Source organism: Danio rerio, chromosome 15 (genome assembly GCF_049306965.1).
Source record: "Danio rerio strain Tuebingen ecotype United States chromosome 15, GRCz12tu, whole genome shotgun sequence".
Classification (NCBI taxonomy): domain Eukaryota; kingdom Metazoa; phylum Chordata; class Actinopteri; order Cypriniformes; family Danionidae; genus Danio; species Danio rerio.
The window spans coordinates 46,867,501-46,882,478 of record NC_133190.1 but is presented as its reverse complement, the minus strand read 5'-3'; the positions used below and the strand labels follow the sequence as shown (position 1 = coordinate 46,882,478).

The following is a 14,978-nucleotide window of genomic DNA, read 5'->3' as shown; positions in this document are numbered from 1 at the left end:
CACTCTTGTGAATTAGTAAAGTGTATAGCGAGAGATTAGGCGTCGATTCGGCCTGATCTCACGAGGAAACGCAAGTATTTTACGTTTTGTCAGTTTAGTGGCTAATTCCTACGAATTTGTACAAGTTCAGTCGTATGAAAATGTACGATTTTAAAAAGGAGACATGGCACATAACCCCACCCCTAACCCCAACCATCATTGGGTGATGAGCAAATCGTACTAAATTGTATGAATTACGAATTCATACGAATTAGCTACTAAATCAAAAAGTTACGAATTGCCGTGAGATAGCGTTGGTCGATTACATACATTTCTACTGTTTCAAAGCACTGCACCGGTCCCACGCACAAGTAATTAATCTAAAATACAATAGTAATTTATAGTAAAAAGTTTTTAACTTTGTATTAGTGTATTATTTACAACTATTTTTAAAGGAAACCACTGCATATTGTAGTGTAGTGTGTAACGGAGGACAGCTGACACATTCAGCCCTGAAAGCAACACACCCATAGCCTCCAAGCATTTACCTCACATGCAGGAATCGCCGGTTCGATCCCTGCTTGGAACAAGTCTGTGGGTGAAGGACCAGTTGGAATACGATAATTGTAAAAACTTTCGAATATCTTAGATTTTACTAGTCATCGGTGGTGTAACGTAACATAACTTATGGGTAGGCCCACACGGAATCTGCGCGCGCAGAATTCCGCAGATTTTCCGCAGAATTCCGCAGATTTGTGCAGATTTTTAGCTCATTATTAATTCTGTTTATTTACTTGAGTAAATGTGTATATCTGAATTTATTCAGTTTTTATTCAGTAATTTATTACTTTTTATTTAATATATTAAGGTTTTAGTTATGATACTCCGCTGGATACTCCCATAATTATTCCGCAGAAATACGCAGATTTTTACCAAAATTCTTCGCAGAAATAGCAAAAAACGCCCGCAAATTCGGTCTGGCCCTGCTTGTGTGTAATACACTACAATAATTGAGTAATTTGTTTATAATACTGTTGTTGTATTACTACATGAATGAACTGGTCAGTTGTGAACATTTGACATTTTTGCAACACAGTGCTTTCCCACACTTTCCCACACCTCATCGAGCTCTGACTTGGAAAGCTTCGAGTAACGAACCTTTTTCCAATACAATTGAGTCGAGCTCTTCACTGCTTCAGAAAGCTTCCTTTCACTATCACCACCATTTATTAATCAGGGGTCACCACAGCAGAATAAACCGCCAACTTATCTAGCATATGTTTTACACACAGGATGCCCTTTCAGCTGCAACCCACTACTGGGAAACACCCATACACACTTACATTCTCACACACATACACTACGGACAAATTAGCTTATTCAATTCCCCTATAGCGCATGTGTTTGGACTATGGGGGAAACCAGAGGACCCGGAGGAAACCCACACCACAACAGGGAGAACATGCAAACTCCTCCTACTCAAACTCAAATTAGCGACCTTTTTGCTGTGAGGCGATCAAGCTTGATTTTATAGTTTGCAAAGTTAAAATGCAAAGAAATGAACTGTCAGTAATTGAATGTACTTCAGGACTGGCATCACAACAGTAGGCTAAACAGCAGCGCCCATGACATCTCTAACAAACAAACCTATTTCGTGACATGAAAAACAGATTGGAGATGAGTATATAGCATACTTGGCATTCTAAACTTTCCACATGCTAATACTATGAACGATTATAATGTTAGCTTACCTTGTCATTGCTGAATTTGACAGGGATTTTGCTCATAAGCTTTCTAAAATCCAGCAACTTCCGCAGCATCCGGTCACACACCAGCCGACTGAAGGAAAGCTTCTTCCCTCAGACCATCAGGCTGATAAACACTTAACACACCTCACACAGACTCTTCTGTAGGAGTACAGCTATCAGCCCAATGACGAAACTAACAGCATGGTCGAAGGTTTAATGCATGTTAGCCATATCTAGTGCTTCTGAAAAGAATTTTGTTATTTATTAGAATTTATTTATATTCGTTTTTAAGCTCCGAATTTAATCTGACTTCAATTTTAAGTCAATGTCAATTTTATTTATATAGCACTATTAAACACAACCAAAGGTTGACCAATGTGCTGAACAATAAATCACAAAGAACAAGTATAAAATTATAGCTAAAACAACCAAATCTCACTAATAGTTAATATAGGTAAAAACAACCAAATCTCACTAATAGTTATTATAGCTAAAAACAAACAATTCTCACTGATAAAATGCCAAATCAAAAAGGTAAGTTTTTAACCTAGATTTTTAGTGATCCTAAAATTTAGACTGTATTTTTAATTGTAAGAACGGATCACATTCATCATTTATGATTTAATTTATGTTTTGATTTCTTACTCTTCAGTTATACGTTCATTAGGGACCAAATGCCGCTCAGAGTTCCATGCCCCGGGTTTGCGCATCTTCTCACGGACAGTATTTCGACACTCTTAGTCAGAGGGTTCAGGGTTAACTAATATTCAAATAGACCGGTTGTGAAATGCTCATCCCTAAAAGAATAGAACCTTTAGCTAAAATCAGCGATTAGATGATTAAAAGATCTCCATGTTATCGGCTCAGAACGGCTACGTATAATCAAATGCGTCTATCAATCAAAATCTAACCATGCCAGACCATAAAGGTAGCAAAAGACTTTACGTAATCTACAGGATATAAAAGATTTCAGTAGAATTCAGAATGAATCAAAACTTAACATTTTATTTGTCAGGTAAAATTATATTCTGCCAATTACATAATAAATCCATCCGGAAGCCAATTCAGAGATGAGACTGTAAGAATACAACATCCATAACCCAAAGATAAATCAAATCAGTTAGAGATGCATACCTGACCAGTACATTGCAGCTTAAGGGTGCTTTCACACCTGTGAATCGATTCAGTTGTTCCAAAACAGAGATTACAATTGTTACATTGTTGCTCTTTGCTCTTGGAGCGGTTCGCTTTCACACTGCAAAGTTTCTAATCGGACCAAAAGAGCTAAAACAAGTCACGTGTGAGTAAACTCTCCTCACATTGGTCAGAGTGTCAGGGTTTATTTTGCAGCGTCCCACTAAACTGTCAGCAGAGGAGGTGGTTTGATGGTGATTGACAGGGTGCGCGCGCGACGTGACTGAGGAGAGATGCGGTGGGGAGGGGTGAGAAGGGTGCGCGACGATGCCTATTTGAGGACCAGGAGGGAGACGCAAGATTACCGGGAGATCATCACTCGTTTGCGGGCATCCGGAGACTCGCGAAACTTCCCGCCCTACTCATAATTCTCTCTTCATATAGCCGTATGCCTATTACATATCCATAAAACACTGTGATATAACCGCGCTCGGATCGAATCGCTTTCTCACTGCAATCGAACCACTCCAGGGTTCGTTTCAATCGAGCCGAGACCACCTCATTCATCTCGGAGGGATTACTTTGGCGCGAAACAGAGGGCGATTGCCCTGTTCACATATGCCAAACGAACCACGCTAGCTGGGCAAACGAGATACGTTCCGAAACAAAAGTGTAGGTGTGAAAGCACCCTAAGTCTCAGAGATGCTGCAATGGGGTGTCTTTTTACAAGATCCCCCTCTGACCCATACCACATCTTTATCTTTTATACTCAAGTCAAAACAAACAGCCATAAATTCAAGACAATACAAGCGTCACAGAGACCCTTGCCTGGTGAATTTGATGAGTTAGGCCGTACTCATGTTATGTACAGTTGCCTCGAACTGGGCCAAAGCACACTTGTACCCCCTCCCGTCTCCCCCTACAGCCCGCACTCACACTACAATCGGGCCTGGGCACGATTACGTCATCGCTGCTGCGCTGTTCAGTGAGAAGCGCTCTCTCACTCAGCAGCACAGTGGAGATTTCTCTAGTTATATCGTTTATGTCGTTTGTTATGCAGTGACATGCAGTCAAATATTTCGCCAAACAGTCCTTAGGGATGCGGTGACACGCAGTCAGATATTTCACCGAACAGATCCGCTACTTTTGACGCTCATAAACAATCATAAAGCCCTCGTGCTGCAGGAATGAGGAGGTCTGCTGAAGGTGCGCAGCTGTCGTGCAGTGAGGGGTTTGCGTCTTTAATAAACTACGTCAGTTTGCATTCATTGAACAGTAAGATTGATTAATAAATCCATATGAAACAGTCCCTTAAAAGTCACGTCTCGATTTCAGTTTCGGGCAATTTCAGCCCAAGTGAACCGCGCTCAGGCCCACCTCTTCCAACCGGGCCAGGGCCGGCCAAGTGAACCGTGCTAGAGCCCGATTCATAGCATAGTATGAGTATGCCCTTAACCATCTCTAAGGAGGGGGAGCATCTGGCAGAGATCTAATCAAAGTCAAAAACCAAATCAACAAATACAAGTGAAACATTGCTGTGAAATTAAGACCATTTTACCAATCACAGACATTCAAAATGATACCAAACATGAATATAGTGCTGCAAGATGCACCAAATTAAAACCTTGGAAATTTTATGTGAAATGTGCTCCGATCAGCAAGTCGCTTAAAGGTCAAGAAGGGGGGCTTGGGATGAACGGAGAAGGGGCATTCCTGCATTCTTCCCTGATCTTGTCAAAGACATACAGTCAGGAAGATTGAATCAGGATGATTTGAATAGAGCAGTTGAACAGCTGGTTTTCTGATCACTTCTCAGATCAGAAAGTCCATTGTAGCGTTGCATAGCAATGTATGTAATGTATTGTAGTAGAAGTACATTATCTTATTTATATTTTTGTGTTCTCAGTTTTTGCTAAGTTTTTGTTCCCTCCCATAAGGTATTTTTGGACTTGTGGATTATTGCACAAAAAGATTAAAGGGTCCCACTTTATATTAAGTGGCCTTAACTAATATGTACTTACATAGGTATTAATAGTTTGTTACAATGTACTTATTGTGTAAATACATGTATTTACTGTGTACTTACGCTTGATTAAATACATGTATGTAGTTACATCTGTAGTTAACTTTTGTAATTACATTTGTAAATACACTGTTGACTATCCCTTACACCTTAACCCACCCTTAAACCTACCCATGCCACCAAACCTGTCCATAACCCAACCTCTATTCCAACTCAAAAGCACCACAAGTGTTCTCAAATACATTATAAACACAGTAAGTACATTATATTTATTTTTTGATGTAAGTACATAGTAGTTAAGGCCACTTAATATAAAGTGGGACCGATTAAAGTGTTTTGATGAAGCCCAGATGCTGTTTTCTTTGTACACACAGAATCCCTTCAAAATACATTCTTATTAGTATTTTAAAAGCACATTTTAGATCAGCTTCATTTTGTCTCATAATAGCACAGTTGAGTGCACTTAGATGTACTTAAGTTTATCTTAAAAAGTACTTAATAATAATTTTAAGTACATTAAATACAAAATTAGTTAGGGAAAATAGAGCACTTTTAATACAGTGTTTAGCACACTTTTTTTACAATTTGTATATTCTTTTAATATATTACTATTATACTTTAAATTAGTCATAAATATATTTAAATGTTTAAAAGTAGGGTTCAAGTGTATTTCTAGTTGTAACTAAACATATTTTTAAAAATACAGATATAGTATGTTAAAAGCACATTTTAGTTCAATTTCAGGGTGTCTCAAAATAGCACAGTTGAGTACACTTAGATGGTATTAAGTTTATCTTAACATATACTTAATACTATCATTTAGTACATTAAGTACAAAATTAGAGTGTGAAAATAGAGCACTTTTAGTACATTACTGAAGAATGTACTAAGTATACTTAAATAAAGTGCATTTTAGTGCACTTTTTTTTTCACCTGGAATAACGTGTGTACAAAGAAAACAGCATCTGGGCTTCATCAAAACACTTTAATCTTTTTGTGCAATAAACCACAAGTCCAAAAATACCTTATGGAAGGGAACAAAAACTTAGCAAAAACTGAGAACACAAAAATATAAATAAGATGCAACATTACAGCACATATATGAAATGTAAAGACATTTTGGGAAAATGTACTTCTACTTAAAATTACTTAAAAACTTAAAATGACCACACTCAAAATCTATTTAAGTGTTAGTGATGATAATGCATTCACATTAAGAGTACTTAAGTTAAGTTACTTAAGTTACTTAAGTACTTAACTTTTGGGAAAATGTACTTCTACTACAATACATTACTAAAAGATTTTTTATATATTAACTTATTTTAAACTTAGGATTAGTATGTAAACAGTGTACTAAAAATCAACTAATGTGTAAAGCATTTAAAGCACACTTTTGAAAAACACACTAATACAACTGTTTTGGATGTTTTTTCTGTAGTGTACTTTATTGTAGTACACTAAAAATGTATTTAAGTATTACTGGTATTTGGTATACTTTTGTCAAGTGTACTAAAGTCCTACTGAAGTATAAACATACTTTTAATTAGTATATTTATAGTGTAAAACCATCAAACTTTTATTTAACACAAAAAAATAACAATGTACTAAAAATGTATTTGCGGGTATTTAAGTGTATTTTAATTGCATTTATTTATATTTTTTTTTCACCTGGGAATTCTTATGGTCTTGCCTCATGGAAATCCATAAGAGTTATCAGGGTCTGATATTCTGGAGAGATTTAGCCATCTTACACTTCCATACGCCTTACTGCACACCATCAATATGTAGCATGCACTGCACTTTAACCAATCCATACTTAAACCAATACTGCCTACAACTGCCTATGTGGACACCTATTCATTGAACATATCGCTGTCAATTTCACATAGTCCTGTTTTCTGTTTTTTTGAGGAGTGTGCTGTTGTTTTTTGCACTGTTGTTGTATTTGCACAGTCTGAATGTTGCACTGTCTGTATTTTGCACTGTCTGGAGCCAGCACCTAAGCTTTTCACTTATCATAGCACACGTGCTGCTGCTGATGTGACAATAAAAGTGATTTGATTTTGATTTGAACAGTAAATAGATTGCATATGTAGGGATAGTTTACAGTTTAACCCAAAGAATGACCAGTCTGGTAGAGGAAGAAGAGCCGGAGTCAGAGATTTAAATAAATAAATCAAGTTTACTGAAGATAGTTTGCAGTTTCATCCGCAGAAGCCAGCTTCAACACTCGCCATGAGTTCCTAGGCCGCTCTGCTTACAATCACCAATCAATAACAATTATACTTTCACATAACGTCATTAACGTCATACATAGAGGTGTTCTAACCTAAAACACAGATAGACTAGAAAAATTTCCACGTGGGGTTCGTGCGTACAATTCTAAACATTATCTTAAGCATAAACGTCAGACATCCACTAGACTGATTAGAGCTGACTCCAGACCTGTGAAACGGATCAACAATTAAATAGAACACACACACACACAAAGTATAATCTGTTTCTTATTCAAGGCTGAGTGTACTCTCAACCGTCTTTATCAAAACTGGTTAAAAACCTGTATAATCTACATTCAGGCAGTTATAATTCCTTACTACACCAAGTCTATCTTGAATAAAAAGTAGAATCACTATAAAAGAATTAACTGTAAAAATTGCAAAATCACTTTAGACATTTTAGACAGTATTAACTCGTAGAAATAACAATAGAAACAGTTGCTTCCAGTCCTCAGCCCTCAGTTCCACTCAAGGTCTTCGTGACCTCTGACCTAGTTTGGTGGCTTCTGAAAATAGTTAGAGACAGGCAAATGCACTGAACATTCTTATATTAAGCAATGTGTTCACTTATTAATTAAAATCAATTCACAGTTAAAAACTGAGAAACAGGATGATGAAAAGGATAAACGTTGGTCCATGATGAGACGAATTGGAAAGCAGAAATCCGAATCCTTCACTTATATTTTTTCACCTGCACATCTTTTTAAGCTCATTAATGCCGAGTTCAGACTGCATGATTTTCAAAGTCGTCGTGTCACATGTTTTCACACTGCATGACAATCTGGGGCCTGTTTCAGTAAGGAGGTTCAAACAACTCGGAGTTTAAACTTGAACTCTGAGTTGATTTACCGAGAGATTAAAAACTTTAACGGTTTCAGAACAGCTGATCTGAGTTGGGTCAATCAACTTTGAGTAGACCAACTCAGAGTTAAGCGCGCACACCGTGACTATAAAAAGGCATTATCAATGGAGCGCAGATATTATGAGTGACCATGGCAACATCTTAAAAAAAGAGATCACCATTTCTTTTCCCAGCTGAACTTGATCTGCTCATGCAAAGTTTTAGCAAATATGAGCGTATATATTTAAAAAGAAGCAGCCATCAGTGAAACAGAGACAGTTAGCCTGGGAAAGCTGCTCAAGTTAATGCGTATTTTTTTATTTAAATTATTTCAACATTTAAGTATAATAAAATAAGTAATATAATGTGTGACGTTTATACTTTTTTCTAAACTTTTATACACGTTTATCAGTTTTAATAGATTTAACAGTGCACTTGTTATGTGTCTGCCTTTTTATTGATCAAGTGATAGAGGTTGATATAACATTAAGAACCTAAGCAGTGCTGAAAATAATTTTTAGACAGAATAATAATCCCATTAATCTAGTAACAGTACATGTCGAAGGTTAAGCTAAATATTTATGGAAAAAAGGACAAGCCTTGTACGTGACTTTGTTCTGTGTGTGACAAAAAATGTAGGCAATAGCCCCTTTCACACAGTGATACCGGTAAATATCTGGAAAATTTCCGGAAAGACTTTACCGGTATATTGAAAAAAGCGCTGTTCACACAGGCGAGGACGTTACGGAAATTTTCCGGAAAAGAGCATTCACACATCCATTCCAAAATACCGGTAAATTCTGACATCATTCACCACAAATGAGCTTTAAACGGCTGCGCTTGTATTTGTAAACATTTGACTACATTACAAACTCTGTGGATGATCAATATTGTGAACAACTTTCGCAGGATCACTTTCGCATGTCGAGATGTTCATAATATGTGCGTGTGCAGGCGCTCACAGGCTGTTTCACAGGCACACGTAAAGCTTGAAGGTAAACAAACAACGGCTTATCATAAGCATCTCATCGATGATTATTTACACAGTTGGCATTAGGATGAACATATTAACGTGATCTGACTAACATCTAGCAGCTAAATGTGTCTGGAAAAATATTCAAAGGCTTTTATCCTCACAAACCGCGCGGACGTAAATGCGTCTGACTGTTGTGATTGGCTAAAGCAGACGTCTCACGTCAGCACGTTCTAGACGTGCACGCGCTTATTACGGGAATCTTCCGTCTGCATTCACACAGCGCAGCATTCCGGCAAATTGCCGGTAATGTTACAACTTCTCTTTCCGGAAAATAGCCAGAACGAATTTACTGGTATTTTCAAAAAGGACCTGTTCACACATACAACCTTTCCGGAAAAGGTCTGTATGTGTGAAAGGGGCTAATAGCTATGTTTCCATCAAAATACAGGCTTACATAAATTTGTGCAAAACTGGAATAACGCCTAAAAGATGCGAATAAAGCAGCGTTTTTATCCAACGAGTCAAAGAGAACACAATCGTCACTTCCTGATTAACTTGCGCCAAATATCAACAGTAAAAACAGAATTTACTGTGGTAGAAGAAGATGCGTTAATGATTTTTTATTTAATACTTGCGCCTCAGAAGACACAATGAACACGTGGGGGCGTTTGAAGCCAGACGCGGAGATCTTGACACGCTCCAGACGCTCAGAGGTAATTAATAATATACACTAATACTGAAACAGTTCAGGCATTTTAGATTGACTAAAACAACATTTAAGATGTTCTGCAGTGTGCTCAGTCAGCTGGTTTGTCCATTCACACACATTTTCATCATCATCTCTAACAAACTTTTTTTTAATGTACATACTGTAATTTGTTAAGTGCACTTCGTAGTTTATGCGCATCTTTTCTTATCAAATAAAAGTTTAACCTACTCAGTTATGCACGTTTTTATGCATATTTTCAAAAGTTATTTGAATCATGACGTTTCCATCAATCGTTTTATGGTCATCTCCAAAATGAGCTCTAAAATAGGTGTGTGGAAACGTAAGGCTAAGGCGAGAAATACGCATCATCTTTAAAAAAGGGGAGGAGACCGACAGAAACTCTGAGTTTAGAGAATAAAACCTGCTCCGGACTAGGTTAGATTCACAGAGTAAGTTACCACAGTAACTGACTCTGAGTTAAAGTTACCTTTCTTTCAGAAACAGGCTTGACTTACCATGATTTCTTGAGTTTAACAAACCTGCCATTATGAAACCGAAAACCCAGAGTTTCTCTCATTTCAGGGTTAAAATACTCCGAGTTTTCACTTAACCTCCTTTCTGAAACAGGCCCCTGGGCTAGCGTTTTGTCGCTGCTTTGTTTACACTGCAAGATGGATCGGCGACAGGGGCTTTCACATTGAGTGACTTTACCATACGAAGAGTCGCCGACAACTTCGTCCAAACTACGTCTTACAGCCAAAAACACTTTAATTTCTCACAACAATAACAATACATTTATGATCAATAAGCAGCCCCAGATAGCACAGACAGCTGTCATCTCTTACCTTATGCTGTGCGCTTCAGGGCCATTCTCCTCTGTTTTTGAGGTGATGTGCATAAGTAATCCTTTTATATGTCTGACGTGCTCTAAACACAGTGAATTATGTTTGATCAAACAAAAGAATAGTGAAATATGAAAACAAGGATCGCTCCCTGTGGCTTGTACAGCACCTCTCATCAGTTGGAATACAATAACTTTTGCATAGATTATGGTGGAGACATTTTTCTTTTTTCCTATGATTACAGACGTGTGCAGGAACCACCAACATTAATTACAGCAGCCTAGACCACACAGAACCTAAAAGATACACTTTCAAATTTGAGTTTATAAAAAAAAAAATACTAAAAGCGCCTCTTTTTTAGGTGTTTATTATCACACAGAGGACATATACAGTTATTTTAAACACTTTCAATAGTGTTTTATGAAAATGCAAAGGGTTTTCTTTAAAATGATACCAAATTTTTGCATTGACACCTCTGCATGTGGATTTGGGAAGCTTTTAAATTTGGGTAGGCAAAGTTTAACTGAGTTTAACTGGTTAAAGCCCTAAAAAAATCTCAACACACTCGAACTCTCACATCATTATGTATTTTCTGGTGCTTTCTACAATTGGCCAGCCTTGAAAATCCCTTCCCACAGACGGAGCACAAGTGCGGCTTCTCGTCTAAATGAACCTTCAGATGCTGTTTCAGATTTGACGATGTGGTAAAGTCTTTCCCGCACTGATCGCATTGATACGCCCTTTCCTCAGAGTGAACCCGCAGGTGATTACTGAACGTGTTGGTGCATTTAAAAGTCTTTCCACACTGAGTGCAGTGATACGGCCTCTCCCCAGTGTGAATTCGCTCGTGCACTTTAAGGTGTCCAGACTGATTGAATCTCTTCTCACAGTACGAGCACTTGTAGGGTCTTTCGCCAGTGTGAACAATCTGGTGCCTTTTCAGCTGGAGAGCCGTTTTGAAGCTCTTCCCACAATCACAGCACACGTGGTCTCTCACTTCATCATGGGTTTTCTGATGCTGTTTGTAATAACACAAGCAGGAAAAACTCTTTCCGCACACAGAGCATGCGTACGGCTTCTCATTAGTATGGACGAGCATGTGTTTTTTGAGATGCGAGGCTGAAATGAACTTTCTGGGACACTGCTCGCAGTGAAACGGCTTTTCCCCGGAGTGAATGAGCAGATGATAACTCAGACCGGATGCGAAGGTGAAGCTCTTCCCGCAGTGACGGCAGGAGTGCGGCTTCTCCCCGGTGTGTATCCGCATGTGTATGTTCAGGTTGCTCCTTTGGTTGAAACTCTTTCCGCACTGCGAGCAGACCTGCAGCTTTTCCTCGTCTGTTGCGTGCGCTTTGATGCCTTCTTCCGCGTCTTCTGCTTGGTTCAGTTTGTGGCTTTGCTCTATCACTTCCATCCAGTCTAATATAAACATATTTAAAGTCAAGGTCAGCTTTATTGTTGATTGTGCTACAATTAGAGACATACAGAGAATTCAAATTATGTTACTTTTAGACACTGGATGCATGCAAATAACAAAAACACTACAATTATGGCTCGTTTCCACTGACTGGTACAGTACGGTACGGTTCGGGTCGGTACGGGTCACCTTTATCAGGCTTGCATTTCCACTACCAAGGGTACCCTTTTGGTGGGTGTGGTATATGACAAAGTTTCAGTCGACGTCATTTTCGCTCGAGAAAATGTCTACAATAAAGCTGCACAGGTCGTTCACATATCATATGAAAAGCACTTCTTACAAAACAGACGCTTTACACACACAAATACTTGTGTATAAATGTTTATTACTAACTTTTCTATAAACAGGAGTTGTTTATAACTGCAGATCAATGACGGTGTGAAATAGCCTACTGTAACGTCTGTAATTATATTAAATAAATAAATAAATGAACATATATGAACACATACAGACCCTTACAGTCTCCGATATGTTACCAACTACAGAAGAACTACTCAAAGCAGACATTTCGTCGTTAATTAGGTTCAAAACAACAGAAAGTATAGCCTACAGTCAGTGCAAACCTCTCATCTGTGTCTGTAATCTTCAGCAGCACATGAAAACTCTGTTAGAGAGCCATTCCATCATTCCCAGTTCATATTAGTCCAAAAGGTGATAATTAAGATTAAAACAAGGCAGTTTGTTCACGTTTGCTGAAAAAATAGCGTGCTCCTTGGCTTCGCCGTTTTTTCTGCGCTCCACTCTCGCGTTTGTCCTTTTCTTTCTGAATGTGTCACTCGCGTTTGTCAGCTTCTCACAGGATCGGGTTTCCAAAAGCTTGTCAATAATCAAGTGCATGTTATTATCATCAGATCAAGAAGTTTGTTATTTCAGATAGAGACGCGCGGCGAGCGCAAGAAAGACAGCGAAACCACTCGGGCTTCAGACTGGCTTGTTAAAAACTACGCGGCACAGGGTGAATCTGCTCTTCTCCATGGCTTTGTGGCTGTTTATCCTGACGACGACAGGGTTTGTTTGCATGGCAGCATATGTATTTATAATTCCGCTGTTATCTCTCGCTGTGTATTTCAAACATGGCGGGTCCTTTGTTTACATTGTGGCTTGTTGAGTCTACGAATGACGTATCTTTGTAAACCAATAGCGTTCAGCTGCGCATGTAGCTCCACCTTTTGGGACTCTTTCTGCAGTTTGGGACCCTTTCGAAAGGGTGCGATCAAAAAAAAAAAACAAAAGTAAAATTTTTTACTTAATTTGCTTATGCTGGACTTTTATTTTGAAATGTGTGCGCGACAACCCTACCGTTTGACATGTGAAATTTCATTTCATTTTTGCAACAAATATGTCAAAGCGCAAGTACGACCCTGAATATGTATGAACAGTTTATTATTAACAGTATTTGTCGTTTTTACTTTGTAATATTTCTATAATTTGATCCATTTTGTTAAATGACAGGAATAAAATAGTGTTTATTTGAAAGTCTTGGTGAATTTATTATGATGTATCTGTCACTACTTGTTTATGTTAACAAATAAACACAAATTAAGTATAATTCCTAAAATTGTATTATAGTTCCTAAAAATTTGGGTCGCAGCTTGATGACCATGTAAAAATGTGGGTCCCATGGCCATACTAGTTGAGAACCCCTGGTCTATAGTCTGCTTGGTAGAGCATTCGACTTCCATACGGAGGGTCACTGGTTCGATACCAGCTTGGAGCGGGTTGAGTTGCGCAGGACCAGCAGGATTACGCTTACATTGTTGTTTAAAGTTTGCACTCGCCGGTTAGGTGCATTGTAAACTATGTACATTAGTTTTGTTGATTTAAATGTTGAATTGCAGCCTGCACTTGAGGAAAGATGCTTTTAAAACTGTCTGACTGACAAAAACCTGTTGAGTTGTGCTGAAATGACATTCTATGATCCTATCGTGTTACTTTACAGCTAATAATTAGGTATCAACATTTAAACTCCAACCTGTTTGCTTCTCAGCATCTTCATGATTCATTCTGGATGGTTCTGGATCACTCAGGTCATCAATCTCCTGTTTAATAAACGCCATATTCATCATAGTTTGTCAGATTTCTGATGCTAATCTCGGAGATTCTCATCAATGTAGGCGTGGCTCATGTCAGGGGGTGGGGCTTGTTGTGGTAGTGGGAAGAGGCTTTCTGCTAAGCATCAGGTATGGATCTTCTATATGAACCATTATGTATTTCCAGATTTGTGTGAGAATCACATGATCTGTAAAACAATAAAATATGTTAATGTACAGTTGACGTCAGAATTATTAGCCCTCCTGAATTATTTGCCCCCTGTTTAATTTTTCCCCAATTTCTGTTAACAGAGAGCAGATTTTTTTCAACACATTTCTAAACATAATAGTTTGAATAACTCATCTCTAATAACTGATTTATTTTATCTTTGCCATGATGACAGTAAATAATATTTGACTAGATATTTTTCAAGACACTTCTCTACAGTGTAAAGTGACATTTAAAGGCTTAACTAGGTTAATTGGGTAAACTAAGCAGGTTAGGGTAATTAGGCAAGTTATTGTATAACAGTGTTTTTTTCTGTAGACTATTAAAAAATGTATAGCTTAAAAGGGCTAATAATTTTATCCCTAAATTTGTTTAAAATTTTTAAAACTGCTTTTATTGTAGCCTAAATAAAACAAATAAGACTTTTTCCTGAATAAAAAATATTATCAGACATACTATGAAAATTTCCTTGCTCTGTTAAACATCATTTGGAAAATGAATAAATAAATAAATAAAATCAAAATCAAAAGGGGGGTTAATAATTCTGACTTCAACTGTAAATATGGTGTCATGATACACAAGTCACAATTAAAAAAAACGCACCAATATACACTGTGAATAGTGACAATATGGTTTGATGATAACTGACCCTACACAAAAGTTTTATTTTAGGATTATTTTTAAAGCAGTAGCAAATATTTTAAACCAAATGGG

The 14,978-nt window shown here is 37.7% G+C and overlaps 2 protein-coding genes across 4 annotated transcripts in view; one reads left to right on the top strand and one right to left on the bottom strand.

Moving 5' to 3' along the window:
• Positions 1 to 14,978, top strand: part of nlrc3l (NLR family, CARD domain containing 3-like) — a 480,833-nt gene that overhangs the window by 306,005 nt on the left and 159,850 nt on the right. The window lies entirely within an intron of this gene.
• Positions 7,047 to 14,978, bottom strand: part of LOC101883087 (uncharacterized) — an 8,760-nt gene continuing 828 nt past the window's right edge. The window contains exons 2-4 of one of the 3 annotated variants that reach the window (XR_012391088.1): positions 13,978 to 14,244; positions 10,324 to 11,947; positions 7,047 to 7,948 (exon numbers count right to left, since the gene is read on the bottom strand). Coding sequence is in view for 1 of the 3 variants with exons in the window: in XM_005174607.6 (XP_005174664.1) it covers positions 11,085 to 11,947; positions 13,978 to 14,071 (957 nt within the window). In the remaining 2 variants the exon portion in view is untranslated. Of the gene's footprint in view, positions 11,948 to 13,977; positions 14,245 to 14,978 lie in introns of all 3 variants that reach the window. The other 2 variants (XR_012391087.1, XM_005174607.6) reach the window with 2 other exon arrangements.